Source organism: Scyliorhinus canicula, chromosome 22, assembly GCF_902713615.1.
Source record: "Scyliorhinus canicula chromosome 22, sScyCan1.1, whole genome shotgun sequence".
In the NCBI taxonomy this organism is placed as follows: Eukaryota; Metazoa; Chordata; class Chondrichthyes; order Carcharhiniformes; family Scyliorhinidae; genus Scyliorhinus; species Scyliorhinus canicula.
Window position 1 is genome coordinate 22,220,799 of NC_052167.1, and position 25,742 is coordinate 22,246,540.

Consider the following 25,742-nt stretch of genomic DNA (forward strand, 5'->3'; position numbering starts at 1 on the left):
CAAGAATCAGCATTGACTAAACAATCCCTATTGATCTACTGGACAAGAATCAGCATTGACTAAACAATCCCTATTGATCCACTGGACAAGAATCAGCATTGACTAAACAATCCCTATTGATCTACTGGACAAGAATCAGCACTGACTAAACAATCCCTATTGATCTACTGGACAAGAATCAGCATTGACTAAACAATCCCTATTGATCCACTGGACAAGAATCAGCATTGACTAAACAATCCCTATTGATCCACTGGACAAGAATCAGCATTGACTTAACAATCCCTATTGATCCACTGGACAATAATCAGCACTGACTAAACAATCCCTATTGATCTACTGGACAAGAATCAGCATTGACTAAACAATTGACCTGGAACAACTAGGTAGATACTAAACCACAAGTAGGAGAATGTGCCAGAGAATGCTTAGAAAAATGCCAGACATTGTCTAGTCATATAGGCAGACAGAGATTGGACTGCTTAGATAGGCATATATCGGGGATCGATTGAGCTCATGCAAGATATTGGCCAGGTTGGGCTGCTTAATGACCTTAAGCAGCCCAACCTTTCCCACAAACATCCTCAACATTACAAAAGTAGTAATCGTACAAAGCCCAAGGTCGGAATAGTGGCAGGTGCCACCTGGAAAGCGTGATATTACAATGTTCAAACAAGCCAATGAGCCGTCTACGCCTAACGGGAACCTGAGGGAACATTCAGAAAGGAGAAAATTGACCAGGGGTGTGGGCCTAATTGGGTCGCTCTTTCAAACAGACAGTATACATACAATGGACCGAATGGTCACCCGCTGTGCTGTGAGATTCAGCAAACATTGGAGTCAGAGGGCAGAAATAGAACATAGAACATAGAACAGTACAGCACAGAACAGGCCCTTCAGCCCTCGATGGTGTGCCGAGCAATGATCACCCTACTTAAACCCACGTAACCCGTATACCCGTAACCCAACAATCCCCCCATTAACCTTACACTATGGGCAATTTAGCATGGCCAATCCACCTAACCCGCACATCTTTGGACTGTGGGAGGAAACCGGAGCACCCGGAGGAAATCCACGCACATGGGCGTTCTCTTACCTAACCAATGGGATGTCGTTTAAGGTGCAACATTCTTTCCGTTCGCCATACACCCAGACCTCACCACATGACTCATTGTAGGTCCTAAAGAGAGAATGGAAAGATAGTTGTGAGCTGTTAGCTACCAAATCGCCTCACACTGATACTGGAAATGGAAAGGAAAATCACTTTCTCTTGCTGAGCAATCGGTCATCTTCTATCATGAGTCCAGAACACTTCCCCCATTCCTACTCAAACACACTGACGGGGAAGTTACAAAAGCTACGGGCAGATAGACATCTATTGTGTTTACTTAAAAGCTTCACTCCAGATGTTATACTTTGAAGATAACCAGCTGAAAGCACTGAGGGGAACTTTGTCTTTCTCTCTGACGTTGAGGTTAACAGGAAGCATAGCCAGCGCCAATCTGGACAGAGTTCAACGTTAATTAAACGCAAAAGCAAAACACTGCGACTTACTGGAATTCTGAAATCAAAACAGCTGAATGCACTGGTGAGAGAAATAAAGAGCAGGGTCTTCCCGGTGGGCTTCTTGATGTGCCATCAATTAATCACAAGACGAGTAGTGAACGAAACTGAGGCTTTAATTTTTTTTTAAATAAATTTAGAGTACCCAATTATTTTTTCCAATCAAGGGGCAATTTAGCGTGGCCAATCCACCTACCCTGCACATCTTTGGGTTGTGGGGGTGAAACCCACGCAGACACGGGGAGAATGTGCAAACCCCACACGGACAGTGACCCAGGGGCGGGATACGAACCCGGGTCCTCAGCGCCGTAGGCAGCAATGCTAACCACTGCTCCACCGTGCTGCCCCTATTGAGGCTTTAATAAGCTAAACAGAAAGCCTCCTGGCCTCTGATTCCGAACTGGGGCAGGGTCAGAGGTCAACCACCTTTATACCGAGCCCGAGGGGAGGCGGAGCCATCCGGCAGCGGTTTACCACAATACATGTAGTACGTAACAGTTTTCCACAATACATATAATATACTAACGGTGGTTTACCCACATTTCTGAATCCAGCTGGTCTCGATTGGGGGTTTGGGGAACAGTCACTTCTGGAATTTGCCCAGGACGACCAGTTACTGCCCAGAGGGCGGGGTCACCTGGGGTTTCGGATCATGGTGGTAATATTTGGTGGATCACAATGACCTGCGGCAATCTGTTGTTCACCGACGTGCAGTTCCACTGGAGAGAATGGGGTCAGCAGAGATGGGCAACTTGTCGGAGACCGTACGCTGGCACTCGGGGTCCACAGGCAGAGGTCAGGCTTCCTCGACATGTGAGAAAACCAGGCCCACTCTTCACATCTTGGCCTCTGGATCCTTCTCGGGCTCTGCCAGAGAATTTCCCAGGATGGCACAGCCAGGGGCCCACAAATCCCTAAGACAGGCGTCCGATGGAATGCCTGCGACAATGCTGCAAACTGGTGATGGTTGGCCTGCACCTTGTGAGGGTGTACCCTCCGAGGGAGTAAACTCCTCTGAGGACTTGCACACGAGATGCTTGATGGCCCTTCTGTGAGACGCAACAGTCATGAATAAACATTGAGGAAGCAAGAGTAAATAAATATATCACTGTGCGCATGACCATGCTTCAGTAACAAGTCAACCCCTGAGACAGTGTAATATTCCAGTTGGCTGATATTTATTTATTTTTCCTTCATTCTTCCATGGGATGCGGACATGGCTGGCCAGGCCAATGATTGTTGCCCATTGAAGTTGAGCAATTAAGGGTCAAACACATTGCTGGGCCTCTGGAGTCACAGTTAGGCCAGACCAGGTAAGGATGGCAGATTTCCTACTCGAAAGGGCATAACTGATGGGTTTCTCACAACATTTGGTAGCTGTCATGGTTACCGCCACAAAGTCCCAGATTTATTAGCTGAATTTAAATTCCACCAGCTGCCGTGGTGGGATTTGAACCTATCTTGGCCAAAGCCTGGACCTCTGGATTGCTAATCAAGGGGCATTACCACTCCACCAATATCTGTCACTGGGAAGCTGGGAGGCTCCTGTGTTGCGAATCATCGGAGCCAAACCTGTGATTTTAATCTGAGGCTTAAGTGGGGCCTACCAGGTCAACATGGCTGGGAGGTGGAGCGACTGTCAGAGGAGGCCCAGCCGGATTCAGCGTGGCCTACGGGACAGAGGAAAGCAGGGGCCTCCCTTCCCCGATCGGGAAAACCTCCGGGCACCCACCATCCGCTCTTAGCTACATTCCGAGGACCAGGAGGAGGCGGTTCCTCCAGTGCCTGAATTCTAACTCGCACCCGTCGGTCAGGCAGTGATTCCTTCCGGATTGTGGCTGGGGTCGGAGCCTGAATATGAAAATGGGGGTTTGGGGAGTTCGGATCTCACCCACCCTCCGAGTGGGAGGCCATTGCTGGCCCCCAGACCCACACGCGCGTGAATCAGATCGTACGTTAAACCTGGGGACGATAATCTGATGGAAGTGTAGGGTAGGTTATCGAACGGGTTCTCAATCCGGGTGGCTGAAGGCGTTTCCCTGTTGTTGGGTCTTGCTAAAATAAACATATTATAAGGACATGTTGCACCAGTGTGGCTTCAATTTAGAAGATTGAGCGGTGAACTGACCAAGGGTGGCAAAGTGGTTAACACTGCTGCCTCACAGCGCCAGGGATCCGGGTTCGATTCCGACCTCGGGTGTCTGTGTGGAGTTTGCACGTTCTCCCAATGCGTTTCCTCCAGCTGCCCAGAATGGCGGACACAGTGGATGAGATTTTCCAGTCCCGCCAGCTGGAAATCGCTGGTCTATCAAACTCCCCATCCCTCCGGAACAATCCCTGCATCGAGCGGGAAATGAAAAGGCCAGCCAGGGAAGCCATTCCCACTGTGGAGGGGATCAAGACAAAGGCCGGAATTCACTGACCGTTGGGATTCTCTTTTCCCGCCTGCTGTGCCCCCCCCCCGGTGTCGTGGGGTAGCTACCGCGGGAAATCCCATGGCAAGCGTGGGAGTAGAGACTGTTGCCAGCAGCGAACGGCGGGCTGCCAAGAAACACGGAGCGGGGGAACCAGAAAAATCCCGCCCAAAATCTTATGCAAGGTCAGAAAGCTGTGGATGTTGGGGAATCAATTGAAGCTTTCAAGACTTTCAATGTCGGGGGCCGCTGAAGGATGCCCCTGCGGCGATTCTCCACAGTCGACCGGCCGAATTCCTGACAAGTACCCAACCTGGTACCACCCGGCGGGAGCTCGGACCCGCGGTAACTGTCCTGGGGGGGGGGGAGGGGGGGGCGGCGGCCACCAGACTCTGGGGGGAAGCCTCCACGCCGTCCAGGCCCACGATCGGGGGCAACCGAGCGGCGGGCGCCTGCGATCTGGAGAGGGCCTACCTCCTTCTGCGCGGGCCAGCTGTCGGGCTCCCTCATGTTGTGCGGCGCCGGCACGGAGATGGCCGCCACGCGCATGCGCGGACTTGCGCCGGCAATGCGGGGCCGTGCTTGCCCCCTGAGGGCCGCTGAATCACTGGGCCTGGAGGCCCCCTGACGCCGGCCTCAATGTTTCATCTTTTGTTGTTGCTTAAGTTGACTTAAGGGAACGTCTAGTCGCAGGTTTAACCCAACACAATGTTCAAATTATGGAAATGGTGTGGGCGTCTCATTTCCCCGAAAACAGATCAGAATCCCTCTGTAAATTGCTGCAATTGGCAAGATTGCCTGACAAGTCATGGCACATCACACTGTGCGAGTTAAACGCAAGAGAAACTGGGAAAGCCGCCAATGCGCTCGGATTGTTTTCCGCAGTGGCAGAGGTGAATTGGGACATCATTGGGTCCAGGCTGGGCAAATTAGCCAAGGTTTTGGCCAAGAGTCGTGTTGCCATTAGACGCAGCCTTGAGGTAATCGGCAAAGGAGCCAGAGGGAGATCAAAGAACAAAGAAAACTACAGCACAGGAACAGGCCCTTCGGCCCTCCCAGCCTGCAACGATCCAGATCCTTTATCTAAACCTGTCTCCTATTTTCCATGGTCTACTTCCCTCTGTCCCCGCCCGTTCATATATCTGTCTAGATGCCTCTTAAATGATGCTATCAAAGAACAAAGAGATGAAGGGAAGTTTTGTTTAACTGGCTGACTTGTCAGGATCTGACAAGCAGCGTGGGGCAAGAGTGGGGAGGGAACATTCTTCAAAGGAAATGACTGAAACCTCTGCGGGACAGAAATTGGGAGAGCAACTCATTGGATGGCTCTGGGAGAGCTGGCACCGGCAGGGGGGGGGGGCAAATGGCCTCCTCTGTATGATGACGATCTTAGAATGACAGACGGTTTACAACACAGAGAGAAGACACTTGGTCTACCGTGTCTGTGCCATGTGGAAAGCCAGCGCCCCCAGCCGAAGACCGTAGCCCCGAAGCTTACAGAACTTGAGGTGCAAATCTAGGCCTTTTAGATGAATTGTTTCTGCCTCTTTCACCCTTTCAGACGGCGAGTTCCAGATCCCACAACACTCTGGGTGAAGAATGTTCTCCTCATCTCTCCTCTAATCTTTTCACCAATTACTTTAAATCTGTGCCCCCTAGTCGCCAACCAGGCCGCTAAGGTAAATAGGGCCCTTCCCATCCACTCCATCCAGGCCCCTCACAATTCTGTCCACCTCAATCTAATCTCCCTTCGGCCTACTCTGTTCCATGAAGAACCCCAGCCTCTCCAATTTTTCCTCTGCTGCATGTTCCCAGCCCTGGCAACATCTTTGTAAATCTCCTCTGTCCCCTCTCTAAATCCAATCCCATCATTTTTTTTTTACATAGAATTTACAGTGCAGAAGGAGGCCATTCGGCCCATCGAGTCTGCACCGGCTCCTGGAAAGAGCACCCTACCCAAGGTTAACACCTCCACCCTATCCCCATAACCCAGTAACCCCACCCAACACGAAGGGCAATTTTGGACACTAAGGGTAATTTATCACGGCCAATCCACTTAACCTGCACATCTTTGGACTGTGGAAAGAAACCGGAGCACCCGGAGGAAACCCACGCACACACGGGGAGGATGTGCAGACTCCGCACAGACAGTGACCCAAGCCGGAATCGAACCTGGAACCCTGGAGCTGTGAAGCGATTGTGCTATCCACAATGCTACCGTGCTGCCCATTTCTGTAATGAGGTGACCAGAACTGCCCACAGTACTCAGGTTGTCCCAAATGGCTAACACAGGGCCCTGCTCCCATGCTCCCTTGTCTGTTCTTGGCCTGCTGCAATGTTCCAGTGAAGCTCAACCCAAACTGGAGGAACAACACCTCATCCTCCGGTTAGGCACGCCAACAGCCTTCCTTGGACAGCACGGAAGCACAGTGGTTAGCACAGTTGCTTCACAGCGCCAGGGTCCCAGGTTCGTTTCCCGGCTGGGTCACTGTCTGTGTGGAATCTGCACGTTCTCCCCGTGTCTGCGTGGGTTTCCTCCGGGTGCTCCAGTTTCCTCCCACAGTCCAAAGATTTTTTTTTTTTTTTTTATAAATTTAGAGTACCCAATTATTTTTTCCAATTAAGGGGCAATTTAGAGTGGCCAATCTACCTATCCTGCACATCTTTTGGGTTGTGGGGGTGAAACCCACGCAGACACGGGGAGAATGTGCAAACTCCTCACGGACAGTGACCCAGAGCCGGGATTCGAACCCAGGTCCTCAGCGCCGTAGGCAGCAATGCTAACCACTGTGCCACCGTGCTGCCCTCCACAGTCCAAAGATGTGTAGGTTCGGTGGATTGGCCGTGCTGAATTGTCCTTAGTGTCCAAACAAAAGTTAGATGCGGTTACGGGGACAGGGAGGAGGTGTGAGCTTAGGTAGGGTGCTCTTTACAAGGGCCAGTGCAGCCTCGATGGGCCGAATGGCCTCCTTCTGCACTGTAAATTCTATGATTCCATCTCAACATCCAATTCAACCACTTCAGATGATTAGCTCTACCCCACCTCGACCCCTTTGTTTTCATTTTCACTATAATATAGAACATAGAAAAATACAGCACAGAACAGGCCCTTCGGCCCACGATGTTGTGCCGAACTTTTGTCCTAGATTGAGAACAAATCAATCTACACCCCATCGTTCTACCGTAATCCATGTACCTACCCAATAGCCGCTTGAAGGTCCCTAATGTTTCCGACTCAGCTACTTCCACAGGCAGTGCATTCCATGCCCCTACTACTCTCGGGGTAAATATCCTACCTCTGACATCCCCCCTATATCTTCCACCATTCACCTTAAATTTATGTCCCCTTGTAACGTAGGACATAAATAAGCCAAGTATTCTAATGTAATAGGAAATTAATAAGCCAAGAAATGTGTACAAGTAATAAATCGAAATCAACAAAGGCTCATGAAACTAAACGGGGCAGCAGGGTAGCATGGTGGTTAGCATAAATGCTTCACAGCTCCAGGGGCCCAGGTTCGATTCCCGGCTGGGTCACTGTCTGTGTGGAGTCTGCACGTCCTCCACATGTGTGCGTGGGTTTCCTCCGGGTGCTCCGGTTTCCTCCCACAGTCCAAAGATGTGCGGGTTAGGTGGATTGGCCATGCTAAATTGCCCGTAGTGTCCTAATAAAAGTAAGGTTAAGGGGGGGTTGTTGGGTTACGGGTATAGGGTGGATATGTGGGTTTGAGTAGGGTGATCATGGCTCGGCACAACATTGAGGGCCGAAGGGCCTGTTCTGTGCTGTACTGTTCTATGTTCTATGTTCTATAATTTACTGATAGAAAACAAAACAGATGATTGGATATAAAATGAATGAAGTTTTCACCAATTTCCACTGTTTTGTTTTTAGTTTTTTTTTATAAATTTAGAGTACCCAATTACCTTTTCCAATTAAGGGGCAATTTAGCATGGCCAATCCACCTACCCTGCACATCTTTTGGGTTGTGGGGGCGAAACCCATGCAGACACGGGGAGAATGTGCAAACTCCATACAGACAGTGACCCAGGGCGGGGATTCGAACCCGGGTCCTCAGCGCCGTAGGCAGCAATGCTAACCACTGCGCCACCTTGCTGCCCCACCAATTTCCACTGTTTGGCACAATGCAGAAATTCTTGGCCCAGTGTCTTAGATTAGTGCTTTTGAGGTTCAACGTGTTCCATTCTGGTCTCTTTTACCTTTTATTTATTTATTGTCTTTCTTCATCTCTATTCCCCTCCCCCCACTCTTCCCCCCTTTGCTTCCCCCTTCCCCTCTTTTTCTCTATTTGACCTCTCTCCCGCCCATGTCCCCCCTCCCCCCACATCTACATCTGTCACAGTTTACCCTCTCATTTTAGTTTCTCTGTTGTTCGGCACCTTTTGTTTTCTCTGGGGACTGCGATTAGCACTCTCTTCCCCTTGGTTTCTGTGCCTATAACTCATCTTTCATTCCCTCATCCTACAGTATAAATATCTCCCACTTTCTATGTCTTTTAGCTTTGACAAAGGGTCATCAAGACTCGAAACGTTAGCTCTTTTCTCTCCCTACAGATGCTGCCGGACCTGCTGAGAGATTTTCCAGCGGTTTCTCTTTCGGTTTCTGATTCCAAATGCCTTCTGAAACAGCCACATCCACCTGTCCTGCTACCTTCAAGGGTCTGTGCACATTCACCCCCAAGGACCCTCACTTCCTCCACACCTCTCAGTATTCTCCCATTTATTGAGTAATCTTCGTGGGGACTTGCAATCACCGTGGAATTAATTACCCCACTTGGGGATCGGTCAGGTTCCCCTCCATAACAGGGAGGGGGGGGGGGGGGGGGGGTGTCGGGACCTTTCAAACTGGGTAAACCACTTACACTGGACAGGGAGTCTCGGGTGAGGGGGCCGAGTCTAAACGTTAGAGACAGGAGTGAAATTAGGTGTGAATTTACACGCACAAGGTAGAACCTCGGAACGCTCTTCTGAAAATGGCAATTAACGCGAGATCAATTATTAATTTTAACACTGGGGTTGCTAGATTTTTGCTAGTCCAAGGTTTTATGGGATCTGTGTGATCACAGAACTTACAGTCCAGAAGGAGGCCATTCGGCCCATCGAGTCTGCACTGGCTCTTGGAAAGAGTACCCCACCCAAGGTCAACACTTCCGCCCTATCCCCATAACCCAGTAACCCCACCCAACACTAAGGGCAATTTTGGACACTAAGGGCAATTTAACACGGCCAATCCACCTAACCTGCACATCTTTGGACTGTGGGAGGAAACCAGAGCACCCGGAAGAAACCCACGCACACACGGGGAGGATGTGCAGACTCCGCACAGACAGTGACCCAAGCCGGAATCGAACCTGGGACCCTGGAGCTGTGAAGCAATTGTGCTATCCACTATGCTACCGTGCTGAAGGCAGGTGGATGGGGTTGGGTTGCAGATCAGCCTCGATGTGGTTGAATGGCGTAACGGACGCAAGGCACTCAATGGCCTTCTCCTGCTCCGAAGATGGGTTTTGTACAACAGCTGCTCGACCATGGAGGCCTGGAAGGAAGATGTGTGAAGCTGACAATCTTAACTCCTCACAACCGAGATTTACACGTGGTGAGTACCTGATTTTCTCCTGCAAAGGATTATCCGAAACTAAATCCATTACTCTGCTATCACCCCACAACCCTGGGTTTTCCATGGTTTCAAACAGTTATCTATTTTTCCCTTAAAAAGAGGGCGGCGCAGTTGGAACAGTGGTTAGCACTGCTGCCTCACAATGCCATTGACCCGTGTTCGATTACATCCTCGGGTGACTGTCCGTGTGGAGTTTGCACGTTCTCCCCGTGTGTGCGTGGGTTTCCTCCAGGTGCTCCGGTTTCCTCCCACAATCCAAAGATGTGCAGGTTAGGTGGATTGGCCAGGCTAAATTGCCCTTTAGTGTCCAAAAGAGTCACTGGAATACAGGGATAGGGCTGGGGCATGGGCCTAGGTAGAGTGCTCTTTCAGAGGGTCGTGCAGACTCAATGGGCCGAATGGCCTCCTTCTGCACTGCAGGGATTCTATGGATTGAATGGTTTCAACCTCGCTGCTTGTTCCACCAACCTTCAAGTTAAAAAAGAGTGGGAAGAGAAATGATGAAACGAGAGAAATTATGCTTTCCTGGCTCCTGTACACCAACCATCCATAATTTTAAAATCTCTTATTAAGTCTCACGTTACCCTTCACTGATCCATGCAAGTATCAATGTTCCAATATCTCAAGCGTTTGCAAAACTGCGAGAACACAAAATTGGAGGCACTTTTTGACGTTGGTTGGAAATTGACTGGGAGGTAGGTTAGGAGGAGGAACGGGCTGGCGAGATGTGTGACAAGCTGGATATTCCCCAGGGATCCGTGTCCAATGTCTTAACGTTTCACCACACCCATTCAAGATCAGATAGCGGAAGGGTTGTACCTTGAGGTTTCCTCCCCACAGTTAGTCGGGTGGCATGGGACGTTCCGAAGCAACGCAGGTCAACTGAGTAAATGAACGAAGCTGTGACAAATGGAGCTCATTGTGGGGAACAAAGAACAAAGAGAACAAAGAAAATTACAGCACAGGAACAGGCCCTTCAGCCCTCCCAGCCTGCGCCGATCCAGATCCTTTATCTAAACCTGTCGCCTATTTTCCAAGGATCTACTTCCCTCTGTTCCCCACACGTTATAGATGCATCTTAAATGATGCTATCGTTCCCGCCTCTACCACCTCCGCTGGCAAAGCATTCCAGGCACCCACCACCCTCTGCATGAAAAACTTTCCACGCACATCTCCCTTAAACTTTCCCCCTCTCACCTTGAAATCGTGACCCCTTGTAATTGACACCCCCACTCTTGGAAAAAGCTTGTTGCTATCCACCCTGTCCATACCTCTCATAATTCTGTAGACCTCAATCAGGTCCCCCCTCAACCTCCGTCTTTCAAATGAAAACAATCCTAATCTACTCAACCTTTCTTCATAGCTAGCACCCTCCATACCAGGCAACATCCTGGTGAACCTCCTCTGCACCCTCTCTAAAGCATCCACATCCTTCTGGTAATGTGGCGACCAGAACTGCATGCAGTATTCCAAATGTGGCCTAACCAAAGTCCTATACAACTATAACATGACCTGCCGACTCTTGTACTCAATACCCCGTCCGATGAAGGCAAGCATGCTGTATGCCTTCTTGACCACTCTATCAACCTGCGTTGCCACCTTCAGGGTACAATGGACCTGAACTCCCAGATCTCTCTGTACATCAATTTTCCCTTATAGTCCGCTCTTGAATTAGATCTTCCAAAATGCATCACCTCGCATTTGCCTAGATTGAACTCCATCTGTCATTTCTCTGCCCAACTCTCCAATCTATCTATATTTTGCTGTATTCTCTAACAGTCCTCCTCGCCATCTGCAAACTTGCTAATCAGACCACCTATGCCTTCGTCCAGATCATTTATGTATATCACATGTTTGCGTGGGTTACGTCCCCACAACCCAAAGATGCGCAGGGTAGGTGGACTGGCCACACTAAATTGCCCCTTAATTGGAAAAAAGGAATTGAGTACTCTAAATTTATAAAAAATTAAAAAAATTGTATCCTGAGTATAATTTCAGTGTGGACACCATACCTCGGGTAGGATATGTTGGATAACTTGGCAGAGTGATATTAGGTCTAAAATGTTTAAATGACGAAAGGAGGTTGGTTTGTATTCCCCTGAGCTTAGGGAGTGGAGACATGATTGAATTGAGATGTTTCAAATGACAAAAACATTTTGATAGGTCAGGTGCATCAACATTATTTCCTCCAATTAAGGAGTTCAGAGCGAGGGGCTTAACCTTAAAATTGGAGTTGAACTATTCAGGATAGCTGTGGTCTTGTGGGCGGCATTGTTGGGTAACAATGGGGGCCGTCCCTGCCTCTGGAGCCTGGAGCTCCGGGTTCGAGTCCCACTTCAGGACCCGAAGGTCAAAGTTCACGACACGGTCAACGATTATCAATCTTTCCAATACGCCAATCTGGCAGGTCACCTGATCGACCGCATTGACGCAGGATGGTGCCCCTCAAATGATAGTCTCTGACGAGAAGGCTAGCGACTTGTCCCAGGAAAAAGCTAGCTGTGGAATCGGACATGGGCACACGCTTTGTCTACCTTGCGCTTCACCAGATGCAGCAGGAGAGATGCAGATGATTCAGGACTTAAATTAGGAAGTTAGAGGGCTAATTTGAATTTCTCCTCATCCCCCCCCCCCCCCCCCCACCCACCCCGCCTCTCCCACCGCTCTCCCCGCAACCTCCATCACCCCTAAAATGCAGTGGTTGCTGAAATGATCAAGACTGCGGTTGGTGGATTTTTGCTGAATTAAAGAATATGAATCTATGAAAATCGCTTATTGTCGCGAGTAGGCTTTAATGAAGTTACTGTCAAAAGCCCCTAGTCACCACATTCCGGCGCCTGTCCGGGGAGGCTGGTACGGGAATCGAACCGTGCTGCTGGCCTGCTTGGTCTGCTTTAAAAGCCAGAGATTTAGCCCAGTGAGCTAAACCAGCCCCTGCCCCTGAATCTAAGGCAGGGCAATGGATTTGGGCCTAGTTCGGCGTTGAGCTACTTGAATGGCAAGAGTGGGTTCGAGGGGCTGAATGGCCCACTCCTGTTTGATGTGGTGCAGCTGGTGGCCTCTCACCTCTGAAGTCACAAAGTTGTGGGCTTAACCCCCCCCCTCCCCCATCGTCACAGACACATGACCCAGGCTGACACTCCCAGTGCAGGCCTCAGTGTGTGCTGTGCTCGAGGAAGTGAGATATCGACACTTACACCCTCTCGGGTCGATGGGAGAGATGCAGTGGCCCTGTCCCGAAAATAGTCGCTCCCATTACTGCGGCGACAACACCTTTAGGTTTCCGGCCCTGTTTTTGTCTCCTGTCCCACTCTGTTATTTCTCAGTTGGGGTGAGGGCACCCTCTCAGTCGCCCTCCCCTCTACTAGGGCCTCTACTTTATGGGCAGCACGGTAGCACTGTGGATAGCACAATCGCTTCACAGCTTCAGGGTCCCAGGTTCGATTCCCGGCTTGGGTCACTGTCTGTGCGGAGTCTGCACATTCTCCCCGTGTGTGCGTGGGTTTCCTCCGGGTGCTCCGGTTTCCTCCCACAGTCCAAAGATGTACAGGTTATGTGGATTGGCCATGCTAAATTGCCCTTAGTGTTGGGTGGGGTTACTGGGTTATGGGGATAGGGTGGAGTTGTGGACCTTGGGTAGGGCGCTCTTTCCGAGAGCCGGTGCAGACTCGATGGGCCGAATGGCCTCCTGCACTGTAAATTCTATGATAATCTATGACTGCAGCCTGCTGCTCCTCTCAGGGTGAAAAGCTTTCAATTGCCGCCCTCCCCTCACCCACCAGCTTCGAAAGTCCACCTGCCTCCATCAACTGGACAGAGAACCTGTCTCGATGCCAACTAAAGGTTTACCCACTTTAAAATCCCAAACAGTGACTGTTACCCCAGGAGATGGGCATCGAGCCCGGAAACAGTCCCAGCCTCTGTGTCAGGAGTGAAACCCCAGCTGTGTGTCTGTCCATGTTTTTGAGATGTGTGTGTGTGTCTGTCTGTAAGTGTGTTTGTGCGTGATTGTGAGTAAATGTGTTTGTTTGTGCGCGCATGAGTGTGTCCGTGGTATATGTAAGAAGTCTTACAACACCAGGTTAAAGTCCAACAGGTTTGTTTCAAACACGAGCTTTCGGAGCACGGCTCCTTCTTCAGGTGAATGGAAAGGCTTGTTCCAGAAATGTTTATATAGACACAGTCAGAGATGCCCCGGAATGCGAGCAAAATTGCTGAGCAAAAACTTATAGCTAAGTTCCGCACGCATGAATGCGGACTCAACCGGGATCTGGGATTCATGTCGCATTACATTCGGCCCCCACCAACAAGCCTGGACTTGCAGAGGCCTACCGACTGAACTGGCTTGGGACAATTCACACCTCTTTAACCTGGAGTTACCTCTCTCTCTGCATCTTTGATGATTTGATTGCCTGCAGGTGCTCGCATTCCGGGGCATCTCTGACTGTGTCTATATAAACATTTCTGGAACAAGCCTTTCCATTCACCTGAAGAAGGAGCCGTGCTCCGAAAGCTCGTGTTTGAAACAAACCTGTTGGACTTTAACCTGGTGTTGTAAGACTTCTTACTGTGCTCACCCCAGTCCAACGCCGGCATCTCCACATCGTGGTATATGTGTTAGCAAACATTCTTGAGTGTGTATTCGTGAAAATGTCTGTGTGTTTTTATCTGACTGTGCCTGTTTGTCTGTCTATAAGTGTTTATATGTGTTTGCATGTTTTATATTTCTGTTTGCCCATGGTTTAATTGTTTGTGTGCATTTGTTACTGTTAGTGTGACAGTGTGCGCTTTTGTCTTTTTGAGAATGTTTGTGTGTTTGCATGAATGTAATGAAATGAAAATCGCTTATTGTCACAAGTAGGCTTCAAATGAAGTTACTGTGAAAAGCCCCTAGTCACCACATTCCGGCGTCTGTTCAGGGAGGCTGGTACAGGAAAGCATGTGTGTGTGTGTTTATTGCTGTTTGTGTGTCTGAGCTTGTGTGTGCATGTGTTTGTGTGTTGTGCATTTGTATGTGTGTTGGGTTTGTGCGTGTATGTTTGTCTTTATGTATGTGTGAGTGTGTATGTGAGTGTGTGTACTTGTGTGTGTGTTTATGAGTGTGTGTGTGTGAGTGCATTTGTGTGAGTGCATTTGTGTGAGTGCATTTGTGTGAGTTTGACTGTGTGAGTGTGTGTCTGTGTTTGTGAGTGTGTATGAGTGTGTATGTATGAGTGTGTGAGTGTGTGAGTGTGAGTGTGTTCATATGAGTGTGTGCGTATGCGTGCGTGCGTATGCGTGCGTGCGTATGAGTGTGTGCATGTGAGTGTGCGCGTGTGTGCGTATGAGTGTGTGCATATGAGTGTGTGCGTATGAGTGTGTGCATATCAGTGTGTCCGTATGCGTGTGTGTGTATGAGTGTGTGTGTGTATGAGTGTATCCGAGTGCGTATATGAATGTGTGCGTTAGTGCATTTGTGTGTGTGTGTGTATGAGTGTGTGTGTGTTTGTGCGCGTGTTTGTGTGCGTGTATGAGTGCGTGTATGAGTGTGTGTGAGTGTTTGTGTGAGTGTTTGTGTGAGTGTGTATTTGTGTAAGTGTGTATGTTTGTCTGAGCGTGTGTGTGTGAGTATGTTTGTGTGTGAGTGTGTGTACATGAGTGTGTGGGTGTGTGTTTGTGTGAGTGTTTGTATGTGTGTGTTTGTAGGAGTGTGTTTGTGAGAGTGTGTGTTTATGTTTGTGTGTGAGTGTATATTTGTGTGTGTGTTTGAGTGTGCTTGTGTGAGTGTGTGTATGAGTATAAGTGTGTGAGTATGTTTGTGTGTGTGTGAGAGTGCGTGTGTGTGTCAGTGTATAGGAGTGTAAGTGTGTGTGAGAGCGTGAGTGTGTGTGAGTGTGTGAGTGTGTGAGTGTGAGTGTATGTGTGTGTGTGTGTGTGTGTGTGTGTGAGTGTATGAGTGTGTGTGTGTGTGTGTGTGAGAGTGTATGTGAGTATATGAGTGTGTGTGTGTGAGTGTATGAGTGCGTGGGTTTGTGTGTGTGAATGTATAGGAGTGTAAGTGTCTGTGAGAGCGTGAGCGTGAGCGTGAGCGTGTGTGTGTGTGTGTGTGTGTGTGTGTGTGTGTGTATATGAGTGTGTGGGTTTGTGTGTGTGAATGTATAGGAGTGTAAGTGTCTGTGAGAGCGTGAGTTTGTGTGTGTGAATGTATAGGAGTGTAAGTGTCTGTGAGAGCGTGAGTGTGTTTGTGTGTTTGTGTGTGTGTGTATAGAACACAGAACAAAGAACATTACAGCACAGGAACAGGCCCTTCGGCCCTCCCAGCATGCGCCGATCCAAATCCTTTATCTAAACCTGTCTCCTATTTTCCAAGGTCTACTTCCCTCTGTTGTCGCCCGTTCATATACCTGTCAAGATGCCTCTTAAATGATGCTATCGTGCCCGCCTCTACCACCTCCACTGGTAAAGCATTCCAGGCACCCACCACCCTCTGCGTAAAAAGCTTTCCACGCACATCTCCCTTAAACTTTCCCCTTCATTATAGGAGTGTTGTGTCTGTGATAGTGTGAATGTATGAGTGTGTGTGTGTGTGAGTGTTTTTGTGTGTGTGAGTGTATAGGAGTGTAAGTGTCTGTGAGAGTGTGTGTGTGTGTTTCTGTGTGTATTTGTGAGTGTGAGAGTGTATAGGAGTGTAAGTGTGAGAGTGTGTGTGTGCGTTTGTGAGTGTATAGGAGTGTAAGTGTCTGTGAGAGTGTGAGTGTATGAGTGTGTGTATTGTGTGTGTATGAGTGTTTGTGTGTGTGAGTGTAAGTGTCTGTGATAGTGTTAGTGTATGAGTGTGTGTATTGTGTGTGTATGAGTGTGTGTGAGTGTGTGTGTGTGTGTGTGTGTGTGTGTGTGTATAGGAGTGTAAGTGTCTGTGAGTGTGTGTGCGTGTGTTTCTGTGTGTATTTGTGAGAGTGAGAGTGTATAGGAGTGTAAGTGTGAGAGTGTGTGTGTGAGTCTTTGTGTGTGTGTGTGTGTGTGTGCGTTTGTGAGTGTATAGAACATAGAATGATACAGCGCAGTACAGGCCCTTCGGCCCTCGATGTTGCACCGACATGGAAAAAATCTAAAGGCCATCTAACCTACACTATGCCCTTATCATCCATATGCTTATCCAATAAACTTTTAAATGCCCTCAATGTTGGCGAGTTCACTACTGTTGCAGGTAGGGCATTCCACGGCCTCACCACTCTTTGCGTAAAAAACCCACCTCTGACGTCTGTCCTATATCTATTACCCCTCAATTTAAGGCTATGTCCCCTCGTGCTAGCCACCTCCATCCGCGGGAGAAGGCTCTTGCTGTCCACCCTATCTAACCCTCTGATCATTTTGTATGCCTCTATTAAGTCACCTCTTAACCTTCTTCTCTCTAACGAAAACAACCTCAAGTCCATCAGCCTTTCCTCATAAGATTTTCCCTCCATACCAGGCAACATCCTGGTAAATCTCCTCTGAACCCGTTCCAAAGCTTCCACGTCCTTCCTATAATGAGGCGACCAGAACTGTACGCAATACTCCAAATGCGGCCGTACTAGAGTTTTGTACAACTGCAACATGACCTCATGGCTCCGGAACTCAATCCCTCTACCAATAAAGGCCAACACACCATAGGCCTTCTTCACAACCCTATCAACCTGGGTAGCAACTTTCAGGGATCTATGTACATGGACACCGAGATCCCTCTGCTCATCCACACTACCAAGAATTTTACCATTAGCCAAATATTCCGCATTTCTGTTATTCTTTCCAAAGTGAATCACCTCACACTTCTCCACATTAAACTCCATTTGCCACCTCTCAGCCCAGCTCTGCAGCTTATCTATGTCCCTCTGTAACCTGCAACATCCTTCCGCACTGTCTACAACTCCACCGACTTTAGTGTCGTCTGCAAATTTACTCACCCATCCTTCTGCGCCCTCCTCTAGGTCATTTATAAAAATGACAAACAGCAACGGCCCCAGAACAGATCCTTGTGGTACGCCACTCGTAACTGAACTCCATTCTGAACATTTCCCATCAACTACCACTCTCTGTCTTCTTTCAACTAGCCAATTTCTGATCCACATCTCTAAATCACACTCAATCCCCAGCCTCTGTATTTTCTGCAATAGCCGACCGTGGGGAACCTTATCAAACGCTTTACTGAAATCCATATACACCACATCAACTGCTCTACCCTCGTCTACCTGTTCAGTCACCTTCTCAAAGAACTCGATAAGGTTTGTGAGGCATGACCTACCCTTCACAAAACCATGCTGACTGTCCCTAATCATATTATTCCTATCTAGATGATTATAAATCGTATCTTTTATAATCCTCTCCAAGACTTTACCCACCACAGACGTTAGGCTCACCGGCCTATAGTTACCGGGGTTATCTCTACTCCCCTTCTTGAACAAAGGGACCACATTTGCGATCCTCCAGTCCTCTGGCACTATTCCTGTAGCCAATGATGACCTAAAAATCAAAGCCAAAGGCTCAGCAATCTCTTCCCTAGCTTCCCAGAGAATCCTAGGATAAATCCCATCCGGCCCCGGGGACTTATCTATTTTCACCTTGTCCAGAATTGCCAACACTTCTTCCCTACGCACCTCAATGCCATCTATTCTAATAGCCTGGGTCTCAGCATTCTCCTCCACAATATTATCTTTTTCTTGAGTGAATACTGACGAAAAGTATTCATTTAGTATCTCGCTTATCTCCTCAGCCTCCACACACAACTTCCCACCACTGTCCTTGACTGGCCCTACTCTTACCCTAGTCATTCTTTTATTCCTGACATACCTATAGAAAGCTTTTGGGTTTTCCTTGATCCTACCTGCCAAAGACTTCTCATGTCCCCTCCTTGCTCGTCTCAGCTCTCTCTTTAGATCCTTCCTCGCTTCCTTGTAACTATCAAGCGCCCCAACTGAAACTTCACGCCTCATCTTCACATAGGCCTCCTTCTTCCTCTTAACAAGAGATTCCACTTCTTTGGTAAACCACGGTTCCCTCGCTCGACCCCTTCCTCCCTGCCTGACTGGTACGTACTTATCAAGAACATGCAATAGCTGTTCCTTGAACAAGCTCCACATATCCAGTGTGCCCAACCCTTGCAGCCTACTTCTCCAACCAACACATCCTAAGTCATGTCTAATGGCATCATAATTGCCCTTCCCCCAGCTATAACTCTTGCCCTGCGGGGTATACTTATCCCTTTCCATCACTAACGTAAAGGTCACCGAATTGTGGTCACTGTTTCCAAAGTGCTCACCTACCTCCAGATCTAACACCTGGCCTGGTTCATTACCCAAAACCAAATCCAATGTGGCCTCGCCTCTTGTTGGCCTGTCAACATATTGTGTCAGGAAACCCTCCTGCACACATTGTACAAAGAATGACCCATCTAATGTACTCGAACTATATCTTTTCCAGTCAATATTTGGAAAGTTAAAGTCTCCCATAACAACTACCCTGTTACTTTCGCTCTTTTCCAGAATCATCTTCGCCATCCTTTCCTCTACATCCCTAGAACTATTAGGTGGCCTATAGAAAACTCCCAACAGGGTGACCTCTCCTTTCCTGTTTCTAACCTCAGCCCATACTACCTCAGAAGAAGAGTCCCCATCTAGCATCCTTTCCGCCACCGTAATACTGTCCTTGACTAGCAGCGCCACACCTCCCCCTCTTTTGCCCCCTTCTCTGAGCTTACTAAAACACCTAAACCCCGGAACCTGCAACAACCATTCCTGTCCCTGCTCTATCCATGTCTCTGAAATGGCCACAACATCGAAGTCCCAGGTACCAACCCATGCTGCCAGTTCCCCTACCTTATTTCGTACACTCCTGGCATTGAAGTAGACACACTTCAAACCACCTACCTGAACACTGGCACCCTCCTGCGAAGTCAAATCTGTGCTCCTGACCTCTATACTCTCAATCTCCCGTACCCCAAAACTACAATCCAGGTTCCCATGCCCCTGCTGAATTAGTTTAAATTTAGTATAGGAGTGTAAGTGTCTGTGAGAGTGTGAGTGTATGAGTGTGTGTATTGTGTGTGTATGAGTGTTTGTGTGTGTGAGTGTATAGGAGTGTAAGTGTCTGTGAGAGTGTGAGTGTATGAGTGTGTGTTTTCTCCCCCACTTTATTGTTTTTTAAAAAACCTGTTCATTTGCATCCAGTTTTGGAAAGGATTTTGTGTGAGATGGAAATCTCTTTGCTCTCTCACTCACTGATCCGGTTGGTGTGTTTTCAGCACTTTCTCTTTCTAATTTCCATTGGTCTCAGTTTTATTGCACTCAGCGATTGGCACAGATATAAAGAGGACAAGTTGAGACAGGTTCAGTATCATTAAGTGAACTTGTGGAGAATTTGAAGTTATTTCATTAGATATTCGCTAATAATACTGAATCCAGGCTGCAAGTATCAAGGTGACTTGATGCCATGTGTAATGTGTGTACAATGATTAACTGCAACAAATTGAAGCAATCCCTGTCCAAATCACAGCAAAATCTGCACAATATCCAGGCTTGGACAGACAAGTGGAAAGTTACATTTGTGCTGCACATGTGCCGGGCAATGACCATCTCCTACAAGAGAGAATCTTGTTGTCTGCCCTCGGTTATCTCTCCTTGACATTCAATGATATTATCATCACTGAATCCCCACCATCAAAACCCGGAGAGGGGGGGGGGGGGGGGGGGGGGGGGGTCGTTATCACTGACTAGAAACCAAACTGGACCAGCCATATAAATACTGTGCAGGAGCAGGTCACAGGCTGGGAATCCTGCGGAGAGTAACTCACCTCCCGACTTCCCAAAACCTGTCCACCATCTACAAGGCACAAGCCAGGAGTGTGATGGAATAATCTCCACTTGCCTGGATGAGCGCAGCTCCAACAACACTCAAGAAGCTCGACACCATCCAGGAAAAAGCAGCCTGTTCGATTGGCACCCCATCCACAAACATTCACTCCCTCCACCACCGGCGCACAGTGGCAGCCGTGTGCACCGTCTACAAGATGCACTGCAGCAACTCACCAAGACTCCTTAGACCTTCCAAATCCGCACCCTCGACCACCTCGAGGGACACGGGTGGCAGGCACAGGGGAGCACCAACACCTGCAAGTTCCCCTCCAAACCGCTCACCATCCTGACTTGGAAATATATCCCTTGAACAAAGCCACTCCTACATCAGACTCCTATTTATTGACTACAGCTCCGCCTTCAAAACTATAATCCCAGCCAAGCTCATATCAAAGCTCCAAAACCTAGGACTTGGCTCCCCACTCTGCAACTGGATCCTCGATTTTCTGACCCATAGACCACAATTAGTAAGAGTAAACAATGACAGCTCCTCCACAATAGTCTTCAATACCGGGGCCCCGCAAGGCTGCGTACTTAGCCCCCTACTCTACTCTCTGTACACACACGACTGCGTGGCAAAATTTGGTTCCAACTCCATCTACAAGTTTGCTGACGAAACGACCATAGTGGGCCGGATATTGAATAACGACGAGTCAGAATACAGGAGGGAGATAGAGAACCTAGTGGAGTGGTGTAACGACAACAATCTCTCCCTCAATGCCAGCAAAACTAAAGAGCTGGTCATTGACTTCAGGGAGCAAAGTACTGTACACACCCCTGTCAGCATCAACAGGGCCGAGGTGGAGATGGTGAGCAGTTTCAAATTCCTAGGGGTGCACATCACCAAAAATCTGTCCTGGTCTACCCACGTCGACGCTATCACCAAGAAAGCACAACAGCGCCTATACTTCCTCAGGAAACTAAGGAAATTCGGCATGTCCACATTAACCCTTACCAACTTTTACAGATGCACTATAGAAAGCACCCTATCTGGCTGCATCACAGCCTGCTATGGCAACTGCTCGGCCCAGGACCACAAGGAACTTCAAAGAGTCGTGAATACCGCCCAGTCCATCACACGAACCTGCCTCCCATCCATTGATTCCATCTACACCTCCCGCTGCCTGGGGAAAGCGGGCAGCATAATCAAGGATCCCTCCCACCTGGCTTACTCACTCTTCCAACTTCTTCCATCGGGCAGGAGATACAGAAGTCTGAGAACACGCACGAACAGACTCAAAAACAGCTTCTTCCCCGCTGTTACCAGATTCCCTAAATGGCCCTATTATGGACTGACCTCATTAACACTACACCCTGTATGCTTCACCCGATGCCAATGCTTACATAGTTACATTGTATATCTTGTGTTGCCCTATTATGTATTTTCTTTTATTCCCTTTTCTTCCCATGTACTTAATGATCTGTTGAGCTGCTCGCAGAAAAATACTTTTCACTGTACCTCGGTACACGTGACAATAAACAAATCCAATCCAATCCAAGATGACAAAAGAGGGAGAGATTGGGGTGAAACAGAAAGGAGGTGCATATGACAGATTCCAAGAGGCTAACACAGTTGAGAACTAGGCTGAATTTAGAGGATCCAAGGAGGGAGAGTCAAAAAGGAAATAAGAGAAGCAAAGGGAGGGTATGAGAAAAGACAGGCAGCTAACAAGAGAGGCTCCAAAAGGCTCATAAATAGTGAGAGGAGTGAGGCCAAGGATCAGGAATTATGGGGAGAAGGCAGGAAAATGGGGATCAGCCATGATAGAATGACTCGATGGGCTGAACGGCCTAATTCTGCTCCTTTGCCTATGGGATTCACACATGGATGCTGGGGCCTTGAGTGAACAAGCAAATGAGTATGTTTCATCATTACCAAGGCTGAAGATGCTGACTAAACTGTAGTGAAAGAGGAGGTTGTTGAGACACTGGATGGTTAAACACTGACAAGGAGGAGGTATTAGTTAGGCAAGCTGGGGTAAAATGACATTGTTTTCGAATTCTCCTTAGGCGGGGGGGGGGGGGGGGGGGGGGGGGGGGGGTGGTAGACAATGATAGAGGACTGAAGAATTGTAAACGATAACATTTTTATTCAAAAAAAGATAACAAGGATAAGCCCAGAAACTAGACCAGTCCGTCTCTCCTCAGTGTTGGGAGAGTTTGTAGAAATGATCATTCAGGGCAAAACGAGCAGTCTGGATTAATTAAGGAAAGCCACCGTGGATTTGTGGTAGGAAAATCGTGTCAAACTAACTGGAGTGAAAATTTTTAATGAGGAGAGGGCTGATGAGGAAAATGCGGTGGATGCGGTGTATATGGACTTCCAAAAGGCTTTCGATAAAGTGGCACAGAATAGGCTTGCGTGTCAGCAAAGGTTGTGGCCCATGGAATAAATGGGGCATTGACGGCCATGGAGAGGAATTTGGCTGAGAGACAGGAAAGAGAGAGGAGTTTATTTTTTCGGACTGGAGGAAGATTTGTGGGTTGTTGTGAGGGCCTCTGCTTCTCTTGATATAGGTTAATGACCTATTCTTGGGTGCACAGGACACAATTTCAAAATCTGTGGATGCCACGAAACATGGAAGTGTTGTGAACCATGAGGAGGATTGTTGGTGAATTTCCAAAGGACACATACAGGCGGGTAGAACGGGAGGACCTGTACTTTAGGAAGGATGTAACAGCATTAGAGACGGTGCAGAAAGGATCCACAGGAATGATTCCAGGGATGAGGAACGTTCTTGACATGGATACATCGGAGAAGCTGGGCCTCTTCTTTGTATTGAAGAGGGAATTAAGGGGTTTAATGGAAAATGTTAAAAATCGTGAGTGGTTATGGGGAAAAGGCGGGAGAGTGGGGCCAAGTCAGATGCTCGTGTAGCGATCTGGAATAAACAAAATGGGGCCGATTCTCCTCCCGCCGGCACAAATCCCGTGGAATCGGGATAATAGCAGGAGAGACCCGAAACGGGATCTGCGCCAGGTGCCAAACAATGCGCGGCGCTCCCGACTTGCTGTAGCTGATGAAACGTGAAAGCCCGAATTTAAATATGCCGGGACTATTTGAAATCTGATTTCCCCGGATCCCGGTACTCGCCCACCGCCGGTGCAAAGTGAATCCGGCGGGAATCAGGTTGGTACTGTCGGGGTGCCAGGGCGCAGTGCCGTCCTGGTATTGTTATGGAATGGGGCTTTAAAGGGGCCGGGCCTGAAAGGTGGCATGAAGGGGGGGGGGGGGGGGGGGGGGGGGCCAGAAGGGTGGGGAATTTGGCAACCCTTGAGCGAGGTGTTGCTCACCCGGGGAGGGGGTGCTAGTACCGGCAATTAGGGGGGGGGCCTGAACGGAGACCCATTGGGAGGGCCCCAATGCCGGCAATCCTTGGGGGTGGGGGTAGAGGGGGGTTGATGCTGGTGAGGATGGTGGTGGAGGGTCCCTGAAGCCCCGATGCCGATCATGGTGGTGTGGGGTGGAGGTTGAGATTGGGGCGTCCTTTAAAAGGCCCCCCCCCCCCCAATCTCTGTGAAACCAGGCTTGCCGGCAGGTTTAGGCCCCGCCTCTCTCAGTGCTGGTGCAAAACACGCCCCCCCCCCCTCCCCCCCACAAAAGAATTTCTGAGGAGGGGGATTACGATCTGGATCACGCCGACACACCCCGGGGGAAACGCGGTGCGAGACCACCCTCAGAGTGGTTTTGGGGAGAATTGCATCTCCCTCTGTGCTGTAAACATTCTATGACTTTGGTAATACCTTTGTAACCCTGTACCCTTGCTAATGACTAATTTACACCTTCTCTGAACGTGCGGACCCAGAGTTGTCCACAATATCTCCAGCTGAAGCCCAACCAGTGGTTTTGCAAAATGACCCGGTGACCTTCTCGCTTTTATGTTCTCCGCGCTTCTATTTATAAACCCCAGTGACCCAAATGACGGCGGCGCGTATTAAAGTTCGCTCAGGAGGACCGGGTTGCCGTGGCAACGTACATGTTTACAGGCGTGTGGTAGCCTGGAGCTATGGATGGTGAGGGTAGGTGCTCCAACGCCCTTACGATGACAGGAATCTGTCCCGCCCTTACCGCCTGCCATTGGTGGGTGTTGGGAGGGTTTTGGAGGTTGATGTTCAGCCTGTTTGGCCTCGTTCCAAACCTGCCTTCCTTGGCCATAAAGACCCGGGGTGAGATTCAAACAGAGAGCCCCTGGCTCAGAGGTAGGACCATTCCCCACTGCACCACTATAACTCCTATCTGTTTAGGAAGCCCACATTCCCTGGGCGAGATTCTCTGCAAATGCGGAGAGTCGTAAAGGCTGCCGTGAAACTGGCTGTGTTTCACGGCAGCCTTCATGCCCGTTCCCGGGACACGATTCTCCCCCCCCCCCCATCAGGGCTAGGAGCGGGACCCCGGGAATCATGGCGTCGCGGCCTTAACGACCGTCGTTAAGGCCGCGCGCCAAGATGACGCGCGGCCGGCACCAACCCGCGCATGCGCGGGTGACGTCATCACGCCATTGCCGCAACCCGCGCATGCGCGGTTCCGCATTTCTCCACAGCCGCCCGACAAGATGTGGCAGCTTGATCTTGTCGGGCGGCGGAGGGGAAATAGTGCGTCCCTTTTGGACGCAGGCCCGACGATCGGTGGGCACCGATCGCGGGCCTGTCCCCTCCCGAGCACAACGGTGGTGCTCCCGCCCCAAACGGGCATCCAGCGCCCGTTTTTACGACGGCAGCGAGCAGGTGTGTTTGCTGCCTTGAAAAAACGGGCGTGAAGGCCCGGCCGCTCGGCCCATCGGCCGCGGAGAATCGCCGCTCGCCGTAAAAAACGTCGAGCGGCGATTCGTGTCGTGGGTCGGGTGTGGAGAGGGGGGAGAATAGCGGGAGGGCGTGAAACATGTCGGGAGGCCCTCCCGCTATTCTCCCAACTGGCGTGGGGGGCGGAGAATCGCGCCCCCTATCTATTTTTATCCGTCCATAAATACCCTCTTTTAAGAAGAAGTGAAATAATTTACATTCCCCCCCCCCCCCCCCCCCCCCCCACTGTATGTCGGGGCTGATTTCACAGTTTTGTAATGTTCAACTTTACTTTGGCTCATTCAGAATTTGGAGACATTCCCTCATATTCAGGAAGCCTGGGTGAGAACCAAGAGACGGTGGCCAGAATTTTCTGGCGGGATCTTCCAGTCTCGGCGACAGCGCACCCCCGTCACGGGTTTCCCGGCAACGAGGGGTACATTCAACGGGAAACCCCATTGACAACGGCGGAATCGGAAGGTCCCG

The 25,742-nt window shown here is 49.4% G+C and overlaps 1 protein-coding gene across 2 annotated transcripts in view; it reads right to left on the reverse strand.

Moving 5' to 3' along the window:
- Positions 1 to 25,742, reverse strand: part of zgc:154058 (uncharacterized protein LOC795538 homolog) — a 122,943-nt gene that overhangs the window by 56,583 nt on the left and 40,618 nt on the right. For both annotated transcript variants that reach the window (XM_038783048.1, XM_038783046.1), the window contains exon 4: positions 1,097 to 1,180. In XM_038783048.1, the coding sequence (XP_038638976.1) occupies positions 1,097 to 1,180 (84 nt within the window). The remainder of the gene's footprint in view (positions 1 to 1,096; positions 1,181 to 25,742) is intronic.